This window comes from Atta cephalotes, assembly GCF_000143395.1.
Source record: "Atta cephalotes unplaced genomic scaffold scaffold00050, whole genome shotgun sequence".
Classification (NCBI taxonomy): domain Eukaryota; kingdom Metazoa; phylum Arthropoda; class Insecta; order Hymenoptera; family Formicidae; genus Atta; species Atta cephalotes.
In genome coordinates, this window is record NW_012130114.1 from 473,069 (window position 1) to 493,477 (window position 20,409).

At 36.0% G+C, this 20,409-nt stretch overlaps 1 protein-coding gene across 1 annotated transcript; it reads left to right on the top strand.

Annotated features, from left to right (window-relative positions):
* Positions 1–279: 279 nt before the first annotated feature.
* Positions 280–4,828, top strand: LOC105622943. Its single transcript, XM_012204351.1, has 2 exons — positions 280–339; positions 4,304–4,828. Exons 1-2 carry the CDS (start codon positions 280–282, stop codon positions 4,826–4,828), a joined length of 585 nt encoding a protein of 194 aa, XP_012059741.1.
* The last annotated feature ends 15,581 nt before the right edge of the window (positions 4,829–20,409 follow it).

The following is a 20,409-nucleotide window of genomic DNA, read 5'->3' on the forward strand; positions in this document are numbered from 1 at the left end:
AACTGTAAAAAAATCAGACAATCTTTATCTTCATAAAGTATTATCGAGTTTTTTATGACACTCGCTTCAGGTAGAAAAATAATGATAGAACGAGGAACGATCGCACCGAATTTTCACCTGAGGTTGAGTCTAACAATTGTCTACTTTCTGGGCACGTGGCCGCCAGTCACAGGCAAGTTCCGGTTACCATATCTACTTTACACCATCTGTAGCTTCATTTTCATCCTGGGTATCTTGCTCTCCGCCGAAATAGCGAATGTTCTCACGAATTGGGGAGATATGTCAAAACTCACCGCAGTTGTGACCTTGCTAATGACGAATTGCACCCATGCTTCAAAGGTTACTGCAATTATCTTAAAATTATCTAGAATCCGATCGAAATTTTAGTTTTGGTTTCGATTTCGATCAGTTTCAGTAAAAAAATCAGGATTTCAATTTGATTTTGATTTCGGCCGAATTAAGATAAAAATATCGGTGGGTAAACCAAAACTATACAAATTGCAACGCCCTGCTGAACGTTCAAAAAACAACTTTTCAATTTTAATTATTAACTCGTTAATTAAACTTAAGACAATTTAATACAAACTTTGATGTGATCCTAATAATAACTGTGATTTGATTTATTTAAAAAGTTGAAGATGTAATATTACATTATTATGTTTCAATAAAATCTTGTTTTTTTATAAAGTACATACCATATTTATCATAATTTCTGAAAATTATACGATCTCTGTAAAATTAATTAAAAAATGTCGACTTCGGCTGAAAAAATATGACTCTGTTAGCTTTCCTCTCTCTCTCTATCTTCTTTTTTTTTAGTAAGATTTACCTAAGTTTTGATTTCGGTTTCGTTTTCGGTCAAAATTGAATGACAACCGAATATTCATTTTTGTTTGGTGGCTTGAGATCAAAATGTGATTTCGATTGGATTCTATAATTATCTTAATTTTAATTATAATTAATTATCTACAATTATTGTCACAAGTGATATTGTTATGATATCGTTATGCCATAATTATAAAACTATGATAAAAATTACCTGTGAGACTGCTATATAACATATATAGATAATAATATGTGATGCCATTGTGACCTTTTAATAATCTCATGACACACATATCACAATTTATTTGTGAACCTATTGTGATGTCATTGTGAAAATTTTTGTTATCCTTACTAAAAAACACGTCACAAAATTACATATCAAAATCATGTAATTAGGATAAGTAAATCAATGGATTGTTTCAAATCATTTTTTAAATTACGTGATTTTTGTAAATTTTGCTTAAAAAATGAATATCCTCTACCTTTTATTTTTTTCTACTCAAACTATAATAGAATTAAATTTCATTTGAATTGTAATAGAAACTGTCAGCATATTCAACAAAAAGAGAACAATAGATATTTCACTATATCTTTTGTAAGAACCATCTCAGAATCATTATCTAATGTTGTAAAAAGCGTGAACTTAAAACTAAAATTTACGATTCCGAATACGCTTAAAAATTACATTACAACTAGCAAGGATGCATTGGAGACAACAGCACGATGTTATACAGAATTTCTTGCAATGATTATGACGCGTCGTACATTAGTCCAACCAAAAGGCAATTAAAAACGAGAATTGCGATCATAGAAAAGTTTATGTCTGATATTAATAAAAAGTCAGGTTCACTGTCGATCATATCATCGGATATCACTTAATTATAATTTCGATTGGAACAATATTACAAGATTTTAGACAGTAAACCTTGCTATAATAAAAGAATGACTTCCGAGATGATTTTTATAAAAAGACAGAGAAACGGGTTAAATAAACAGAGTGACACTGAATCTCTGCTTGAAATATATTCTCCTATCATATAATCATTTTTTTCTTCCTAAAGATCTTATTATCCCTTCTCCTATTTCACTAAATTCTCCCTCTACAATGATGTTCTCTTTAGTTGGTCGCTGTGTGACGTGCTCGGGTTATTAGTTCAAATTTATATAGCAATAGTTGAAGGTCTTTGCGTGACAAGACATATCACAAAATAACGGAAGTTGAGTTCTAGAATTTGCTCGAACGAATCATTACACTTTTAAACTTTTTGCTGATGTGATAATTGTTCAGAGTTTTGGTTTCTTGCTTAAGAATAAAGATAATTTTAATTGTTATCTGTGAAACCATTTAAAGGTAATTATCATCACACAATTAAAAATTTTTTTTAATTTACTGATATTAGACAATATGCAATACATTGCTTCATGTGTAGCGTGAATTTTTACCGGATGTTCATTATGGACAGAACAATGAATACCACTCAAAATTAGATGAGTTTACAAAAAGTTCAAACCATTTGAAATGACTTCAGTTTCTTTTCTTCGCTATATGCACATTTATTCAATATAAGTTGCAGTCTCGACTGACGGCACAATTTTGTTGCTTTTCTGTGATCGCAATTCGACAGCCAATGATTTTACTCTGATACTCTAAGTCGGTGGCTCACTTAATTATCGCGAATTCTCTATTAATTTGAGTTGGGCACCAGGCACGAGTGAACGTGCCGCTTTTTGTGATTTCTCTAAATCTTGACTAATTATTCTCAATTTTTCTTTAATGCGACGAATGACAACGGACTGCTCAATCCCACATGCACAGCATGATGGGTGATTCAGAGTAAATCGGAAGGCAAGAGAATAAATAAGAATTACTTCCTTTTAATAATAAAAGAATGAAAAATATATATTTAATATTGATAAAAAACACGATTCTACTCAAGTACACAATTTACCATAGTGACAATAACTCGTCTCGGCAATATGTGCTCGTTGTAAGCGGAAGTTATCGAATCGCGTAGCACAAAGTAATATGAGAAATGTAAACAGACGATCGCAAGAGTTATCCTAAATACTTCAGTCGATCAAAGTTTACAGTAACAATCGCGACTTTCTGCCAGATGTCATACAATAATTTCTTTACTCAACACGAAGTACAACTCAAACGGCGGTGTACAATGTAAGATGGCGAGTTAATATACACTAACGAGACGCGGCGACTTCGCTGTGGCGAGAGGGTGACAAGCTTTATGCGAATTGAAAAAAAAAATCTATGTGATTCTAGCGAACGGCAAGCGAAAAGCTTAATTACTCGCAGTAGCCCCCTGTGGACAGCAGCGTTTCGGCTCGAATTCGGCACGTGCTATTCGCTCGAGGACATTGTCGGGGCGGCCTTACAGAATTTCTGCGCTTCTCACGGCAATTCCTCTCTTTCAGTCCTTCCGTTAGCTCTCTCTATTAGCTCTCTTCTTATTCTGAGACTCGATAACGCTATTCGCATGGATGCTCGCTTGTCGTGAATCCTGCGTTTTCTAACAATCTATTCACGACTCGTGTTTATATAATAATATTGTTATCTTCACATAATATCCTGAATGGTTCATAGCTTTATATTATATTGTTTAATTTATTTTAAAAAAGTATTTTCAAGCTAATTTCATAAGCTTTAACTGTTTATGTACATTTTTCACATACAATAAGTTACAAGCAAGTTATTTATTAAAATATACTACAATTTCAGAAAACTTATTTATATCTTGGTAATTATTTATTGTACGAGGTATGAGGTTAATGAAGTTCAATAAAAAATGATTTTGTAAGAAATTTAAAAATCTTTTGATTTGATAATAAATACTCTACGTAGCCGAGAAAATTCGAGATATTTACATGAAACTTTAAAAAAAAAGTTTTGTTAAAAAATAAAGAAAAATATTCTTTAAATCGTATCTCGGAAACTATTAGTCGTACAAGGATAAAAAATTATTTTGTAGAAAATTCAGTAATCTTCAATTTTTATTTGAAGTATTTTGTACGTAAAAGTGACCAGATCCGAGATATTTACGAAAAAAAATATCGTGATGTGAAATATCGCTTTATTCTCGAGAGAAATGATCAAAAATACATTTTCCAAAAAATTCTATTCACGGAAAATATTAATCCATACTTTCACAAAAACGAAATTTGTAATTTTATCAGCTTTCTTTTTGATAACGATTTTTATTTAAATAAAATGAGTATTTTCTGAAATATTTAAAAAACTGGCATTTTTGATTAGTTGTTTGAAGTTGAAAAGTTTTTCAAGTTCATTGGCGGTCAGAACTTTTAATATAAATCATTTCGAACAAACTTCCTGCAAACAATATTTTTATGGCAATTTTGTTTCTAAAATATTTAATTTTTCTGGGCTAGACAGATACTTTAAATAGATTTAAATCTTGAAAAATATTGTATAAATCAAAAGTGAAAGAGAGATCGATATTTCTAGGTGGCCGTTCTTCTTCGTCGTCAGGCGCGAATCCAGACGCTCCTGGACACAGCCGATAGTGCTGCATTTAGTCGCTATGACAAAGAATATGAAGATTTACTTATAAACTACACGTGGAAGGGCATCTTTCATCATGCGATTTATCAAAGCTTCGGCGGAATTGCGGTGTTTTGTTGGGGTTTTACTCCAATCGCTGATTTCGTCGCTGGTCGTTCACGCCAACTACCCATGGAGGGATGGTACCCTTATAATACGACAGCAACGCCAGCTTTCGAGATTACCGCGGCACATCAGGGTATCGCTATTATAATTGCTTGCTTTCATAACGTGGCGATGGATACACTGATGACGGGCTTGATCACGGTCGCTTGTTGTCAGTTGGCAATTCTAGAGCGCAACATTATCTCGATTGACAACAAGGCAAGCATTCGTGGGATGCAGAATGATAAGCCACTCGAAAGGAATACTTTAGCTTATCAACTACTCAAGCGATGTGCTATGCACAGCAATATGATATTTCAGTAAGTTAGATGCATAAAAGTAGGGCTTAAATAAAAAATCTCTATATTGCACGTTAAATTTGTTACAAATAGTCTGAAATACAAAAAAAAAGAATCCTGTTCAAATAGGTTTTTATTTTGTATGTACAGGATGTGTCATTAAAATCTGGACAAATTTCAATTTAAATTTTCCACTATATTGTGCCTCCGCCAGAGATTGTTGTTGGCGTTCGAGAAAGCCTGATGCTTCTAGTAAACAGTCATATTCTCAAAATGGCCGCGATGTTGAAACTACGTGCGGAGGTATATAATCGAAGAGCCGCGATCATTGAAGGCCTTCGCGCTCAGCAACGGAAATAATTCGGTTCTTTGGAAACCCGAAATCAACCGTTTGACGTTGTGGGGAAATATATGGCTTTAGAATAGTCCAACGAAGGTTCCAGTATGTCAGGGAGGAAATCACTCGAAAGCACCGCGAGGACTCCCGCAGTCGTTGAAAGGGCTTAAGCGCTGATTTCGTATAACTCAGGGCAATCGTTGCGAAAATTAGCATCGATTGTTGATGTAAGCGAGCAATAATGCGTCGAATAGCTGAGGAGAACCTTCGATACAAATCATACATATTAAAGATAGATGTTCTCTGAGGCTGCCACGACAAGGTTGCTCGCCTCGGCTCCCATTCTATCCTCCCAACAGCTCAGATTTAAATACCTTGGACTATTACGTATGGAACATAGTTGAAAGGGTCACAAACAAGTCTCGGCATCCCAATATGACATTAAGAATCGCTATTGAGGCAGCATTCGTCAGCATGGACAACGCTACATTATAGCATGCGTACGAATGCTTCAGAGCGAGAATAGAGGCCGTCATTCAAGTTAATGGGGGATCGAATAATTATGCTCTACAGGAATCTCCCAAGTGTCACGTAAAAGAATTTTTTGTAATATTTAATTTTTCATTAAAAACATTTTGTTTAAAGAAATTGTTCAATTTGTCCGGATTTTGATCCTGTACATACGTTTATACGTAAATACATTCATATATTATAAAAGAAGAGAAAAGAAATACATAATAAATACATTAACGTATTTTTGAGGCTTCCACAGGTACTTTCTATATAAAGATTATGCGTTTTGCGGATTTTCTCCGTATCCAGATTCATTCTTGGAATGCCAACGTTGCGTGCAGTCCACTTCATCAGGACGAGTAGTAGAGTCTGATACTGAGCTATTCCTCCGGGCCGTTCTTTTTATATTCCGCTGCTTGTTGGAGTGATGGAGGAGGAAAGAAGAGAATTGTAGATGGGAAGGAGGGGTAGGAGAAATTGTCGTTAATCGATTTTCAATAACCGGAAGAATGATTTTCCATATTTTATTGTAGCCTATCTCTATTTAGATTGTTAGAGCGTTTTTGTATCTCTATGACTTTTCTATATTTTCTTGGAAAGTATGATATAATATTGTGATCGTTTTATCAAACAATATTTGATGTCCTATTTCGATGTTGTATTCTGATAATGCTAACTGCATAACGTGTTTTAGCCTGACATCATGTTGATGTTCTTTTATTCGTAGATTGACCATTCTCCCGGTTTCTCCAATGTATACTTGCAGGAACAAGGTATTTTGTATACTCCTGCGGAACTGAGTGGAGGTCTTTGATCTTTAGGATTTCTTAAGATTTGTCTCATCTTTTTGAAGATAGTTCGGATATTGTGTTTGTTTAATATCCTATCAATCCGGTCTGTTGTTCCTTTGTTGAAGAAGACTTCATCCTGTTAATAGAGCACTACTTAACAACTACTACACTTACTACTCCTATAATAACCAATTAAGAACAAACTTCAGGAGCGGCGATGAGCTCTCCTATTTCTCTTGTAATCGCAACATCTTTAGGAAACATTTTGAAAAAGAGGACCTCAGAACAAACACCCAAAAAATCAGAAGTTTGATTCCGTAAGTTTGATTACGTAAATAATATACCAGGTGTACAAGTATGAAATGACGATTTTTTTCCCAAAAAAAACAATTCGGAAGAATGATAAAAAGAGATTTATTCAAAGTATGCTCCATTGCTAGTTACATATTTTTTCCATCTTTCGGACAATTTGTGAATACCACACCAGTAAAAATCTTCCCCTTTTGCCGCGAATCATTCATCGAGCCATTTTTTCACATCTTCGTATGAACCAAAGCGCTGCTCAGCAAGTGCGTGATCGATGCAAACAAGTGGTAATCAGAAAGAGCCAAGTCTGATGAGTAAGCCGCATGGGGTAAAACTTCCCAGCTGAGTGTTTCCAATGTGTCTCAAACTGGTTTTGCCGTATGTGATGGAGCATTGTCATGGAGAAAAAAACCTTGTGTTGCCTCTTGGTATTCTGGTCATTTTTTAAGCAGCGAACGATTAAAATCAATCAATTGTTGTTGAGTGTATTAACCGTTTTGCCAGGCTTCAATAGCTCATAATAGACCACACCCTTCTGGTCCCACCAAACACAGAGCATCGTCTTCCTGCCAAAGCGATTCGGTCTTGCGATGTAGATGGTGCGCCTGGGTCTACCCATGATTTTTTGCGCTTGGGATTCTAAAAAAAAATCCACTTTTCATCCCCAGTAACGATGCAAGAATAACTTTCTTCTTTATCGTTCGAGCAAAATTTCACATGTGTTTTTGCGCCTCTCCATCTGTCTCTCGTTCAATTCATATAGCACCCATCTGCCGACTTTCTGAATCTTTCCCATCTCTCGTAGGCGATTGGAAACAGCTTGTTGACTAACGCTCAATTGCTCTGCGAGTTGTTTTTGTGTTTGTGAATCGTCTTCATCCAGCAATGCTTGCAATTCCATGTCTTTGTATTTTTTGGGCGGTTTTCCGTGTTCCTTGTCTGTAACATCGAAATCTCCAATTTTGAAACATTGAAACCATCGTTCACACGTTTTTTGCGATAGAGCATGTTCACCATAAGCTTCTCCAAATAATCGATATGATTCCGCAATAGTTTTCTTTAAATGAAAACAAAAAATTAATGCTGTCTGCGAATGCTCCTTATTTGGTACAAATTTCGTCATATTAAAGACAGCAATACAATACTATGTAAACACTTTTCAATCAAATCACTTTGCGCGTTTGACACTTGTTGATGGTACAATAAAATGGCGTATAATGTTAAATCTTTGTACTTCACACTGCATTAGTGCGCCATCTGTTGCTCAAATCGTCATTTCATACTTGTACACCTATTTATGATACGTGGAACGGCAGAGCCGAACTCCGTAAATTTCTTATTTTCCTCAACAGTCAACATCCAAATATCCACTTCACTATAAATATAGAGAAAAACGGAAAACTCCCCTTCCTAGATGTTATTGTTTTTAAGAAAACTGACAGTACCTTAGGCCATCAAGTGTACAGAAAACCAACATACACAGATAGATATCTACATGCCGAATTGCACCATCCAGTACAAAAACAATCAACTATCAACTCATTTGTATATAGAGTTTTCACCATTTCTGAACAAAGAACATCTCTACAAACAGAATCACTTAAAACTAGCCTTACAAAAAAACGGACACGACAAAAAAGACATGATCAAAATCAATAAACATGCAAACAAAACAACGATCTCTGACACACAACCAGACAAAAAGATCGTATCCATTCTCTTACATGTCAAAAGAACAACAGATCGGATTGGCAGGATATTAAACACAATACCCGAACTATCTTCAAATCCAAAAAGATAGGACAAATCTTGAGAAATCCTAAAAAGTAAAGACCTCCATTCAGCTCCGCAAGAGTATACAAAATATCTTCCTGCAGGCAAGTATACATTGAAAGGAGAAGGGAAAATGGTCAACCTACGGATAAAAGAATACCAACGTGATAGGGCTAAAACATACCATGCAGTGATAGCATTATCAGAACATAACATCAAATCGAAACGGAACATCAAATATTGTTTGATAAAAAACGACCACAATAATCAATATTACATCATATTTTCTAAGAAAGTATAGACAAATCAGATACAAAAACGATTTAACAATCTAAATAGAGATAATAGTTACAACATAAATAAAATATGAAAAACCATTCTCTCGTTTATTGAAGATCGATCAATCTCCCCCCCCCCCCTACCCTCCACCCCCACTCACAGTTTTCTTCTCCTTCCCCCCATCACTCCACAAGTAGCGTAATATAAAAGGAACGTCTTGGAGGAACAGCTCAATATCAGACTGTTCCTCGTCCTGGTGAAATGAACTGCAAGATTCACGAAACGACATTCCGAGAATGGATCTGGATACGGAGAAAACTCGCGAAACACGTAATCTTTAAGTACGTTAACGTATTTTAAAAAATTCTTTTGCAACCATCAGTTATATATTTTTAATACATTTTGTAACGCACAATTCTTGACATGTTATCCGCATCGTAAGTATTGTATTAATAATATCTAGATTAGATAAAGATTACATGTCTTCGTAAATTGTATCTAAGGTCTCGGTGTATATGCGTTCTCGCTCATCGTCCAAAAGCAAGTTTCACAGTCATGTTAATTTCTCCGTCCCTTGATGTATACATCATCTTCAAATAGCCTTCATAATTAAGCGTTTCGCCTCGCTGTATAGGATTTTCCCGTTCTCTCATCGCAATCTACGATAAGCAATCAAGCAGGAAGCGCAAGACTTATCTTATCAAAAATTGTCATGGCACGGGACTCGTAAAAATTTATACGTGAGAAGCCCCCTGTTTCAACACCACCACTTCCTTCACAACAAATTTTTTATTAACAATGAATCTCCCCTTGTAGATCCACAAACGTCGGTATGGCCATGTCGAGCAATTTTTCGAGACTGCACTTCCAGTTTTTCTTTCTCTTTAAATTTCTAAATACATGTTGATGTTGCAATTTACATGATCTTGCGCATTACGTTTGTCAATGAATTATACTGAGCCACGCGGTCATATGATGAGATAACAGGCTGTTATATTTGAGTATATTTTCCTTGTAGTCAAATTCTATGCGGACGTTTACAATGGCACTCTTGACGAATTCGTTTTGTCGCGAGCAATCAATGATCACAAAAGGCCCTTTCTCGGTAAATGAGAACACGTTGAGTAATATTTCGGAGCAATCGGTTCCATAATATGCTCTACGATAACGTGCGTACATATCAAACAGGATGGCGTATCTCTTTTTGTCAAAATCCAGATTAAATCATCGTATGGATAAAATACTGAATTTAAATAAAGTTTCACTCAAATTACAAATCGTCGAACACGCAAACATCTTATGACATGATATTTTTTCAAATCTGCAGAGCAAAGATAACATATCGCGGCTTCTCAAGCTGAATCGCCATTTTGACGGCCCATGAATGCTTTGTATTTTGTAACAGAAGATATTCGCGTAGATCCTACTCATGCTCAGATAACGATCGCTTTTTAATGCTCGCAGCATTAAAAAGCGATCGTTATCTGAGCGTTATCTGAGATTGATAATTTATTGGTTTCATTTAACGCAAGAGGCATCCGCCACTGTACTGTAAATAATTCAACTTCAGACATCAAACAATTGTAATCATTGCGTATCAAAATCAATTCGTGGCGAGCGTTGCTGATCAAGCTTTGTAATCTTCGCAGAAGTCCAACAGCATACTGAACGGCACGCAAAAATTAAAGTTCTTCCTCCATGTCAGATTTAGAATTCCATCCGGCGTTTAAGGCAATCAAAAGTTTCGTACATCATGTAATTCTTAAACGTACTAATTATGCCCATGTTTCTGTTATGGCCAATCTCTACACCGTTGAGTTCATATCGAATTTCATACATGAACAGCAATTATTTACAAACATCGTTAGCATCGTTTTTTTTCACCGTCAATCTTCCTTCGATGTAGAGAAAACTTTCGCACGGCGACGTGTATAAATCCTGTTACTGTATGGGTTCGGTATTGTTATCTCGTCGCTATACTCAAACGTTGTATTAGCGAATGGATTGTACGTGTGAGTCTCAATGATGCGATCGTCAAAGATCGGCTCATTGATATTCAAGATATCACTCAAAAGTTGCGCACTGCGAATCCCAAAGATTGTAAAAATTTAACGTTCGACGCGCTGAGTTTCTTCTTGCTGATGCAGCTAGATGAGCGAATGTTATATATCGAGCGACGATATCATCGGCTTTATAAAGAATTCGTTATCTCTCTGTGTACTCTCCGCTTCATTCAATACGAGCATGTCACGTTCGCGTTATCGCTATCGCTATTGCACATATAATCTGATGGTAATCTCCTTTCCGCGAAATTCGAACAGTCGTCCATTCTGGTCGATGATGCGTATCGTTAGATCTATAATGCTACGTGCAATAATCGGCAAGTAAATGATCTGCGTGGGCCTTTCCAATATCTTATATCCCGGCGGCACACTCGGCGAAAATTCATGTATCGTGTGTGCAGCTTTACTGTTGCTGCACACACCCTTGGTCACATTATATTGAGTATACGCTTTGATCAGAATTCCATCAGCGATCCAATGCTGATAGGCTTGCCAAAGTTTATTCTGTAGGCACATCTAATCTCGCATCTCATCGTGTTGTAGTTTGCGCGTTATCGTATTCTCCACCCTCGCCATCGTTGTCATCATCGATATTAATGCTTGCTACTGTCATCTCGCACTACGTTTCAAGCGCGTCGCGACGCAAACGTTTCCATAAAATCGCACGTTTTAAAAATTCATTTATATTCCGCACTTCATACGAACCTCGGGAATTGTAATTTCTGTCTGTCATCTTTGCTGAAATAAAATTTGTTTACGTTCAGTATTGTGTGATAAGTCTCAAAAATCAGGCCGAGCTCGTAATTACCGTCACTTAAATCTATGACAGGGAAATAGTTCGCTGCGAGGATGCTGCTCTTCTCGCTCAGTGTCAACGACATGGCGGAAAAAGCATTTGACCAATACTGAGATTTCACAGCACTTCGTCAAGCTTCGTAAATTCACGCGCATCGACGTAGAAATCGCAAACACATCTGTCCGCAAAAGCTCTGATCATACTGCTAGAACGGTTGTAGTCTATCGTCGTAACACCATTTCCGAAATATCGCATCACTTCCTTGGGCGGTCGAAGATTATCGAAACTGTCACGACGCAGTTGTTCCTTTTCACGTACGCTTCCCCGTGAATACCGGATTCCGTCGCATCGTTCATTCACGATACCACTTTCGTTTTAACGCTTGTTGATAACGTCATTACACATGAAAACACCTCTAAAGTACGGTACGCGCGTACGTCTCGCGAATATGTCCAATTACACATTGGTACAAGGTGCCATCTAGCGTTTGAAATTTCAACTACCAGTTATTTTGAATTTGAAAGGCATAATAACATTTAAGACGTATCAGAAATTTAATTTTTTGTTTGACATTTACGAAATGGGTCGCTATACGCTAACAAAATTGGAAAATATTGAAAACTTACTTCCAAAGTGGTGAGTCTTCAACCCAAACTGTAAGAAATTTACGTGGAAAATTTGGAAAAGAAATGCCTTCAACGCAGTTTGTGGATCAATTTGTGAAGCGAATTCGGCAAACTGGATCCTTATTGGATAAAGCAACTCGTTCACGTGCTCGTCCAGTAAGATCAACCGAAAACATTGCTGCTATTGCTCAGAGTGTGTTTGAATAATCATCAACTCGTTCTCAAAACTTGAACATTTCACGCACTTCTTTGAGAAGAATTTTAAATAAAGACTTCGGTATGAAGCTGTTCAAAGTTCAATTAGTGCAAGATTTGAAGCCGCATGACCATCCGATGCGTTTTCGTCCAATGGGCTGAACAACGCTTGGTTGAAGATGAGCATTTTTATCGAAAAATCATCTTTTCTGACGAAGCTCATTTTCATCTCAGTGGCTATGTGAACAAGCAGAATTGTTGTATTTGGGGGTCAGAGAATCCACACGTCGTCATGGAGAAGTCGATGCATTCACAACGAGTGACTTTGGTGTGGTTTTTGGTCCGGCGGCATCATTTTTCTTCGAAAATGAGCAAGGAGCTGCCGTCACTATCAATGGCGAGCGCTACCGCGCCATGCTAAACGAATTCTTGCTTCCCAAATTTGAAGAGGAGGACACAGACGACATTTGGTTTCAACAGAACGGCGCACCTTACCATACAGCCAACACTACAATCGATCTTTTGCATACTGTCTTCGAAAATCGCATAATCAGCCGAAATGCTGTTGGCCGTCTCGCAGCTGCGATTTGACTTCGCTGGACTATTTTTTATGGGGAACCGTCAAGAATGAGAATTACGCTAACCAGCCAGAAACGATTCAGAGAATTCAGAGAAAACAAGAATTAAAATGAAATCAAAGTTGCCATCGATGAAATACGCGCCCATACAGTGGAAAATGTACTGAAAAATTGGGTTGATAGAATGAGATATTGTGCAGCCAGCCGTGGAAGTCATTTGAATGAAATTGTATTTCATGTTTAATAGCAATGTACTATCTTTCCAATAAAGCCATAAACTTTGAAAAATATATATAATAAATGCGTTTTTTTTAGAGCCAAATTAAATTCCAAATTTTAAATGACCCACCCCTGTAGTTGCACCCGAGGGTATTTTTATCGTCTCTTTGGCGTTTTTTTGTTCTTCGTCCTATCCTATTTGTAGGGGCTAAGATACAATCCGCGTCCATATTTGTGCGGGGCGAGATATAGTCCGCGGCCCTGTTCCATCGCGCGATCGTGACGTTACAGCTCCTCGAGCTGACGTCACGTGGCTTTCCTATCGTTTACCGATTTCGCCACGCTGGCCGCTCCGCCAATCAAAGACCCGAGCGCACCCAACATTGGCAGAAACACGTCGCCTCGTTTCATCATCGACATCCGTTTTTTCATTGCTCTTTTTCTCTTCTTCTTCTTCTTCGGTTTGATGCCGATTTTGGTCTTAGCTTTCATCACTGCTCACACGGCAACAGCGGCGGCTCTCTCTGAGCCGAATCTCTCACGATGACGCGTCCTAGTGCTTTATCGAATACTTTCTCTGCCACGTGTCTCATCAGTGAGATCGTTGTTGCCGCGCGTCATCAGTGAGATTGTTGTTCCGAGAATACGCAATGTCGTGTTTTCGACATGTCCAGTGGATTTATGACCGTATCACTCTCTGACTAATCGCTTCGTAAGTCGGATGCCCGAGACACAAAACTGGTAGCCCGAGATATGTAATTCGAAAAGAAGCGCGTTTATCACTCGATTCAACAGACTGCCGCCTGACATTCATTATAGTCCTTATCGGTGTCGAACCGTTGATATACGCCCCGCAAATTCCTATGGGAAATTTTCTTATAGATTTTCTAACCCTGGTACCCGTAATAAATGGTACCAGTCGAATTTACTACGGGTAATTTACCATGGGGATCTTCATGAGAGGAAACTCCTTGCTGTAAACTTCCATGAGTTTTTTCATGAGTTCCTGTAGAGGACTATAAGATTCTGTGTTCCAAAATTTACTGCCAGTATTAAAAATCTATAGTTTTCGTTATGTGCATTATACATTTTCAATATTAACAGTAAATTTTGGAACACAGCCTCTGTAGGAACTTGTATAGTGTAAACAATTAATGACAACAGAGAAAAATATCAAGACGTTCCTCGTCTTGAATCCAAGCCTGGTCTCTCTTTCGAATTGGTAGACTTCCGTCCTGCCACTAAGTCACACAGTCCTGACGCTGATAGCTTCTCTGTTGTACCTATTTCCTTTAAATTTCTTACAATAGGTACTTATAAGATTTACACAGCATATATATATAGAATGACATAAGAAATTTTTCTATAAGATTTTATATAGGAATCTATGACATCCATTCCACAAAAAGAGGCTCCTAGATCGCATGGGAAAAAGAATGATATGCATGTTGCAATCCTAAATGATATACAGGATGTCCTATATTTGGAATTATTTTTGTGTGCAGATAAAGTAGATTAAACTGAGTCGAAAAGTCCTACTATATATTATTTTGTAATTTTCACAATAGTTTCTAAATAAGTGGATAAAATCGACGCATAAAACAACTTTAAGATATTTTTCAGAATTCTTTATGATCTATTTTAAAGATGTTTTTCAAAGAACTCTTAAAAATATCTTAAAGTTGTCTAATGCGTTGATTTTAGACATTCTGCTCATTGGATAATAATTGCAAAAATTGTAAAATGATTCTTCTGGTTCAGTTTAATCCGCTCTATCTGCACATAAAAATAGTTTCAAATATTTTGATATCCTATATAGTTCCTATAATATTTATATATTAGAGTATGTACACAAAATGCTATAATGGTAATCGATTGTAATTCCGCATAAAAAGATAATTTAAGATAATTTTTCCATAATTCCAAAACTGAAAGTCACGTGAAATGTAAACAAAATGTATTTGATGACAAAAAAGTCAACATGAGTATATATTTTCTTTATGGCAATCAGAATTTTTTTTTACTCGATGTGGAACGTACCACATTTATTATCGTGGCTTTCTAGGAGTTATTCTCTCAAGTTGATATAGGTATCCATAAGAATGCGAAAGAAATGCCTCATGGGGATTAATTACAATAGGATACTATACTTTAACATATAGGAATGTAAGTACACATAGGACAGAGGAGATGTGCATACGTCATCCTATAGGCATTTTCAGTCTCCATGAGAGGGGGTCACCTCTTCTTTGTCTTATGTACACCTACATGTTATTGTACGTCAAACTGGTATATCCTATAGATATTTTCTCATGGGACATCTATCCACACTCCTATGAGTACTTCTATTATCCTATTTGCATTCCTATGAATGTCCTACGTATACCTATGCATGCTGCAAATCCTAGGTAACTACATAAACTCCTACAGAATCTTATAGTCCTTTATAGGAACATAAAAAAATCTTATAGTCCTTTATAGGAACATAAAAAAAACATGGGAATTTGCAGCAAGGTCTTTCATATTCACGGTTGCAATTTACTATGGAGGTTGGCAATAACAATATCATTAGTTTTTTGGATGTCAGATTAATTTTAGACAATAACAAAATTATCTTTGACCAGTATCACAAACTTTCATTTTCGGCAAGATTTTTAAATTTCCATTCATACCATCCTATTTGTCATAAGAGAGGAATAGTTTTTGGTATAGTGGACAAAATACTTCTTTTTTCTCATCTTCGTTACCAAAAAAACTTAGTGAAGGCTTTTGTTAGATAATGATTACCCGCTTCTTTTTATTTTTGTAGCAATTAAAATGAGATTTAAATTCCACTTTCACAATTCCAACATTATCACTAATAAATATAAAATTAAAAATAAATATTTTATAGTTCTGTATATAAGATCAGTTTCTGAAAGCTTTTTACCAGTGACATCAAATATTAAAAACAGCTTTTACGATTCTTAATATTTTAAATAAATTTATTAAAGTAGTAAGATCACTTAGATTCCTTAACACACCAGGATATTGTTTATAAAATCTCATGTTTGGATTGTGACGCGAATTATGTCGGCCAAATAAAAAAACGCTTATATACAAGAGTGTATGGGCACTCTTCTGATATCAATAAAAAACCGGGTTCTTCTTCGATTATTTCAGATTATCGTATGAAATTTAATCATAATTTTGATTGGGAAAAAGTTAAAATATTAGATACTGAATCATCTTTCAATAAAAGGTTAATATCGGAAATGATGCATATAAAAAGACAAGCATAAGATTTGAATAAACAAACAGATACAGAATCCTCATCCGACATATAGCTATTTATATTCGAGTCGCTTTTCTCTTAAACCTTTTTAGATATTCTCTCCTTTCATTCTTTCCCTATCACAATTCCTCTTACTTGTCTTAACTATCATACAGTATCAGATTCGAGTTGTCTTTTAAAGAGGTCTGAATTCATCAAGTTATCAGGATATCTCAATTTGCCGTTTATTAAATATTGTTCTCAAATAGGTCACTACTAATTATCGATATTTTTTATTTCATATTTTGACTGTTCAATATATAATTTTAACCGTTTTTCTAATATTCTAATTTTTAATTTTATAATAACTTTTTACTTTGCAATATACATTTTGATATATACAATTTGTTTTTTTCTTTGCAATCTTATGATCTTTGTAAGTTAATTATACAATGTTTAGCATGCACATCTCAAAAATCAATAGAATTAGGCTTATTCAACGAGTTTTTGCATGAAATGAAAGAATCTGGAAAAAAAAGCATTGCTCTGCCTTATGAGCCAAGATATTAAGTGTTAAAGTTGACGACTAATTAAGATTAGGAAATATGTCACAGCGAAATATTGCGCATTTTTTTATTTAAGGTGACTCTCATTTCGCGTGGAAGGTTGTAAATTCATATCGTTTCGTTAGAACGCCCAATCCTAACTAAACCAGGGACTCGGACCGAAATAAAATTTCCGTTCAATCATGATCAGAAGCAGAATCCAATTTTTGATTTCGGTTCCGATTTCGATCCTTTTACCGGATAACGATTTCGGTCTTTTTTGATTCTAAATCGGAAAAATCCGAAATCCAAGCGATTTCAGTTCTTTTATCGACAATGGTAATCATAACCGTTTAAATTTTAATTTTTTTTGTTACGGTTATGAGTGTATGATTATCTATTGTAGAAAAAAATATAAGCATAAATTCCATATAAAAATTCACATTTATTGAAAGAAATATTTTTTAAGGCGTTTACGTTTGAGAACCGAAGTTATTAAAGATATTTTTTGTGAAGTTTTTTAATGAATTAAAATTTAAATATATTAGGTGTACAACTTTGCTTCCGCCGTTTTTTTTCCGAAATTCGAGGCTTTATTATAAAAAACTGGTTATATATTTATGATTCAAAATATTGTCCATCGCTGGCCATTACTTTCTCCCATCTTTCGGATAGCGTACGAATCCCGCGTCGAAAAAACTGGTTATCTTTTGAGGCTATCCACGAATCGATCCAATTTTTTACTTCTTCATAAGACCGGAAGTGCTGGTCAGCCAGGCCGTGTGCCATTGATCGAAACAAGTGATAGTCAGAGGGAGCAACGTCTGGAGAATACGGCGGGTGGGGTAGGACTTCCCATTTCAACGTTTCCAAGTATGTCTTGATCACTTTCGCAACATGGGGTCAAGCATTGTCATGCTGCAAAATCACTTTATCGTGTCTCGTTGTATTGCGGCCGTTTGTTTCTTTCAATGCTCGGCTCAAACGCATCAATTGCGTTCGATACCGATCGCCTGTGATTGTTTCAGTCGGTTTTAAGTTCATAATACACTACGCCGAGCTGGTCCCACCAAATACAGAGCATGACCTTGGACGTCAAAATCACCGTTCTTGAAGCGTTGAAACCACTCACGTTCTTTCACTAATAGCAGCCTCACCATAAGTATTTGAGAGCATTCGGTGAGCCTCAGCCGCAGATTTCTTCATATTGAAGCAAAAAATTAAAACCTCCTGCAAATGACGAGAATTTGGCTCGTAAACTGACATTTTCAATCGAGAATAACTTTATGATGCAGACATAAATCGACTAATGTTTCTATGGGGTTATGTTGACAGATGCCCAAGTTTATTGTATGACGTCTATGATCTATTTATTTCGACCATTACTTATCGCTAAAGCCATCTATAGGAAAACGGCGGAAGCAAAGTTGCAAAGCACCTAATACTTAAGAAATAATACAGATCTATAAAGTGCATATATATAAAAAAATATTTTATTTAATAAAATTTATTTTTTATGAAGTAGTAATGAGATGGCGCTGAAGTTAGGTTTTGCACACGAATATGATCAAACGGTGATAAAAATATAAGAGTATTGTTGGTCTGAAAGCAAAAAATAGCTTTTTCTTAATGAATAGACTTGTAATTCTCGCCTAAACTAGGATAATTAATATGACATGCAAAATGTCGAAATGTCAGTTAAATATACTCCTAAACGAAATCCTAAGGAACTCAAGCCTACATAGTAATTTTTCGAACAAGTGTCCCTTCACACAATTTACTAAATACATCTTCTTTTTCAAATACCTCAAAAGCTTGACTTCGCTCTCCCGGTTTCGATATTGAAGCACAACACAACGCTTTTTGAGCGAACGGTAGGTCCTCGCAATTCTTCAGCAATGGAATTTTCCTCCAGAACACTCCCCCTTTTTCTAGCAACTCCTCCCCTTCGGCGAACTTTTTCCTTTAATAATATTTTTCACTTAATTACTGAACTCATTAATTTTTTGCAAATGCACGAATGACGCAGCTAAAATTATTAGCACTATCCTTTCACTCATCTCGAATGCCATCTCTCAACCTCCTCCTTCTATTTTTCCAACAATCATCATTCCAATATGTCTTCAAATTTTATCTATAATGTTCGTCATTATAATAACTTCTCTGTTAACTTCTCATCTAACCACATTTCTCCTCCCATGCCTGTCCAAGAAGACAATTTTCGGATCTACATCACTCTCAAAATTTTTCTTACGTTCCCCCTCTCCGATAACTTCGGAACTTCCTTACTATAACAAATACCCCCGCAGCGACTCTAGGAACTTTTCTAAAGACCTTAAACTATTACAGTGGAATTACAAAGGGTCTAGATATAATCTGGCCTCTCTCCAATCCATTTTTCAAACATCATTTGTTTGCAGGAATCTCTGCTCAAACCCGACAACATCTTTAACATTCGAGGCTTCATAGCCTCATTAGATTAGACTTTTCTCAATCTGGAGATAGAAGCGTCTGTATCCTAATCAAAGAAAATTTTGAAGCGATTAATCTTCCTTCTCTTTACCATCCGTCTGTAGAATCAAACTTCATCAAACTTCTTTTTCCTAAGGATTCCATTATTATTGTTAATATCTACAGATACTCAGATCAAAACATCCCCTCGTCCTTTTACTCAGACCTCATAAATCAATTTCAAAAATTTAAGCTATTCTTTATCGTTGGAGACCTCAACGCTCATTATCATGAATGGGGATGCTACCAATATCAATTTCAGATGCCAAGCTTCTCAAAGATATCAAGGATATCCCTTAATTATTCTCAACAAAACTTCTTGCACTCTCGTTCATCCCTTATCTCATTCTACTATTAATGTTCTTGTCATTGCATTTCCTCTTTTATTCTCTTTAACTCTTTGCAAAACTCGAGTTGAAACAGATACTTATGGCAATGATCATCGTCCGATTATTACGGAATTTCAATTTTCACCTCAATACTCATTTAAATTTTGCTACAAACCACACGACTTAGATAATCTCTATATATATCTTATATCTTTATATCTTAAGTCTAACGCTTCAGACGTCCTTTCGTTTACGGACGTTTCTCCATAGCTCGTTATAATAAATTTTCCTCATTCATTCTAGAATCTGCTAGAAATTTTGTCCCTGTTAATAAAAGACTTCCGCGCAATCAGGTTTATTCAAGACGGCCTGATCCTCCCCCTGATAGAACAACGTGCGTTCCCAAGTCGTTGATCAATGAAAGTGTGCCCTCAAAGAATTCCTCAAACATCCTTCCCGAAATTTATTTCCTTTTCAAAACCTCCTGCTCTC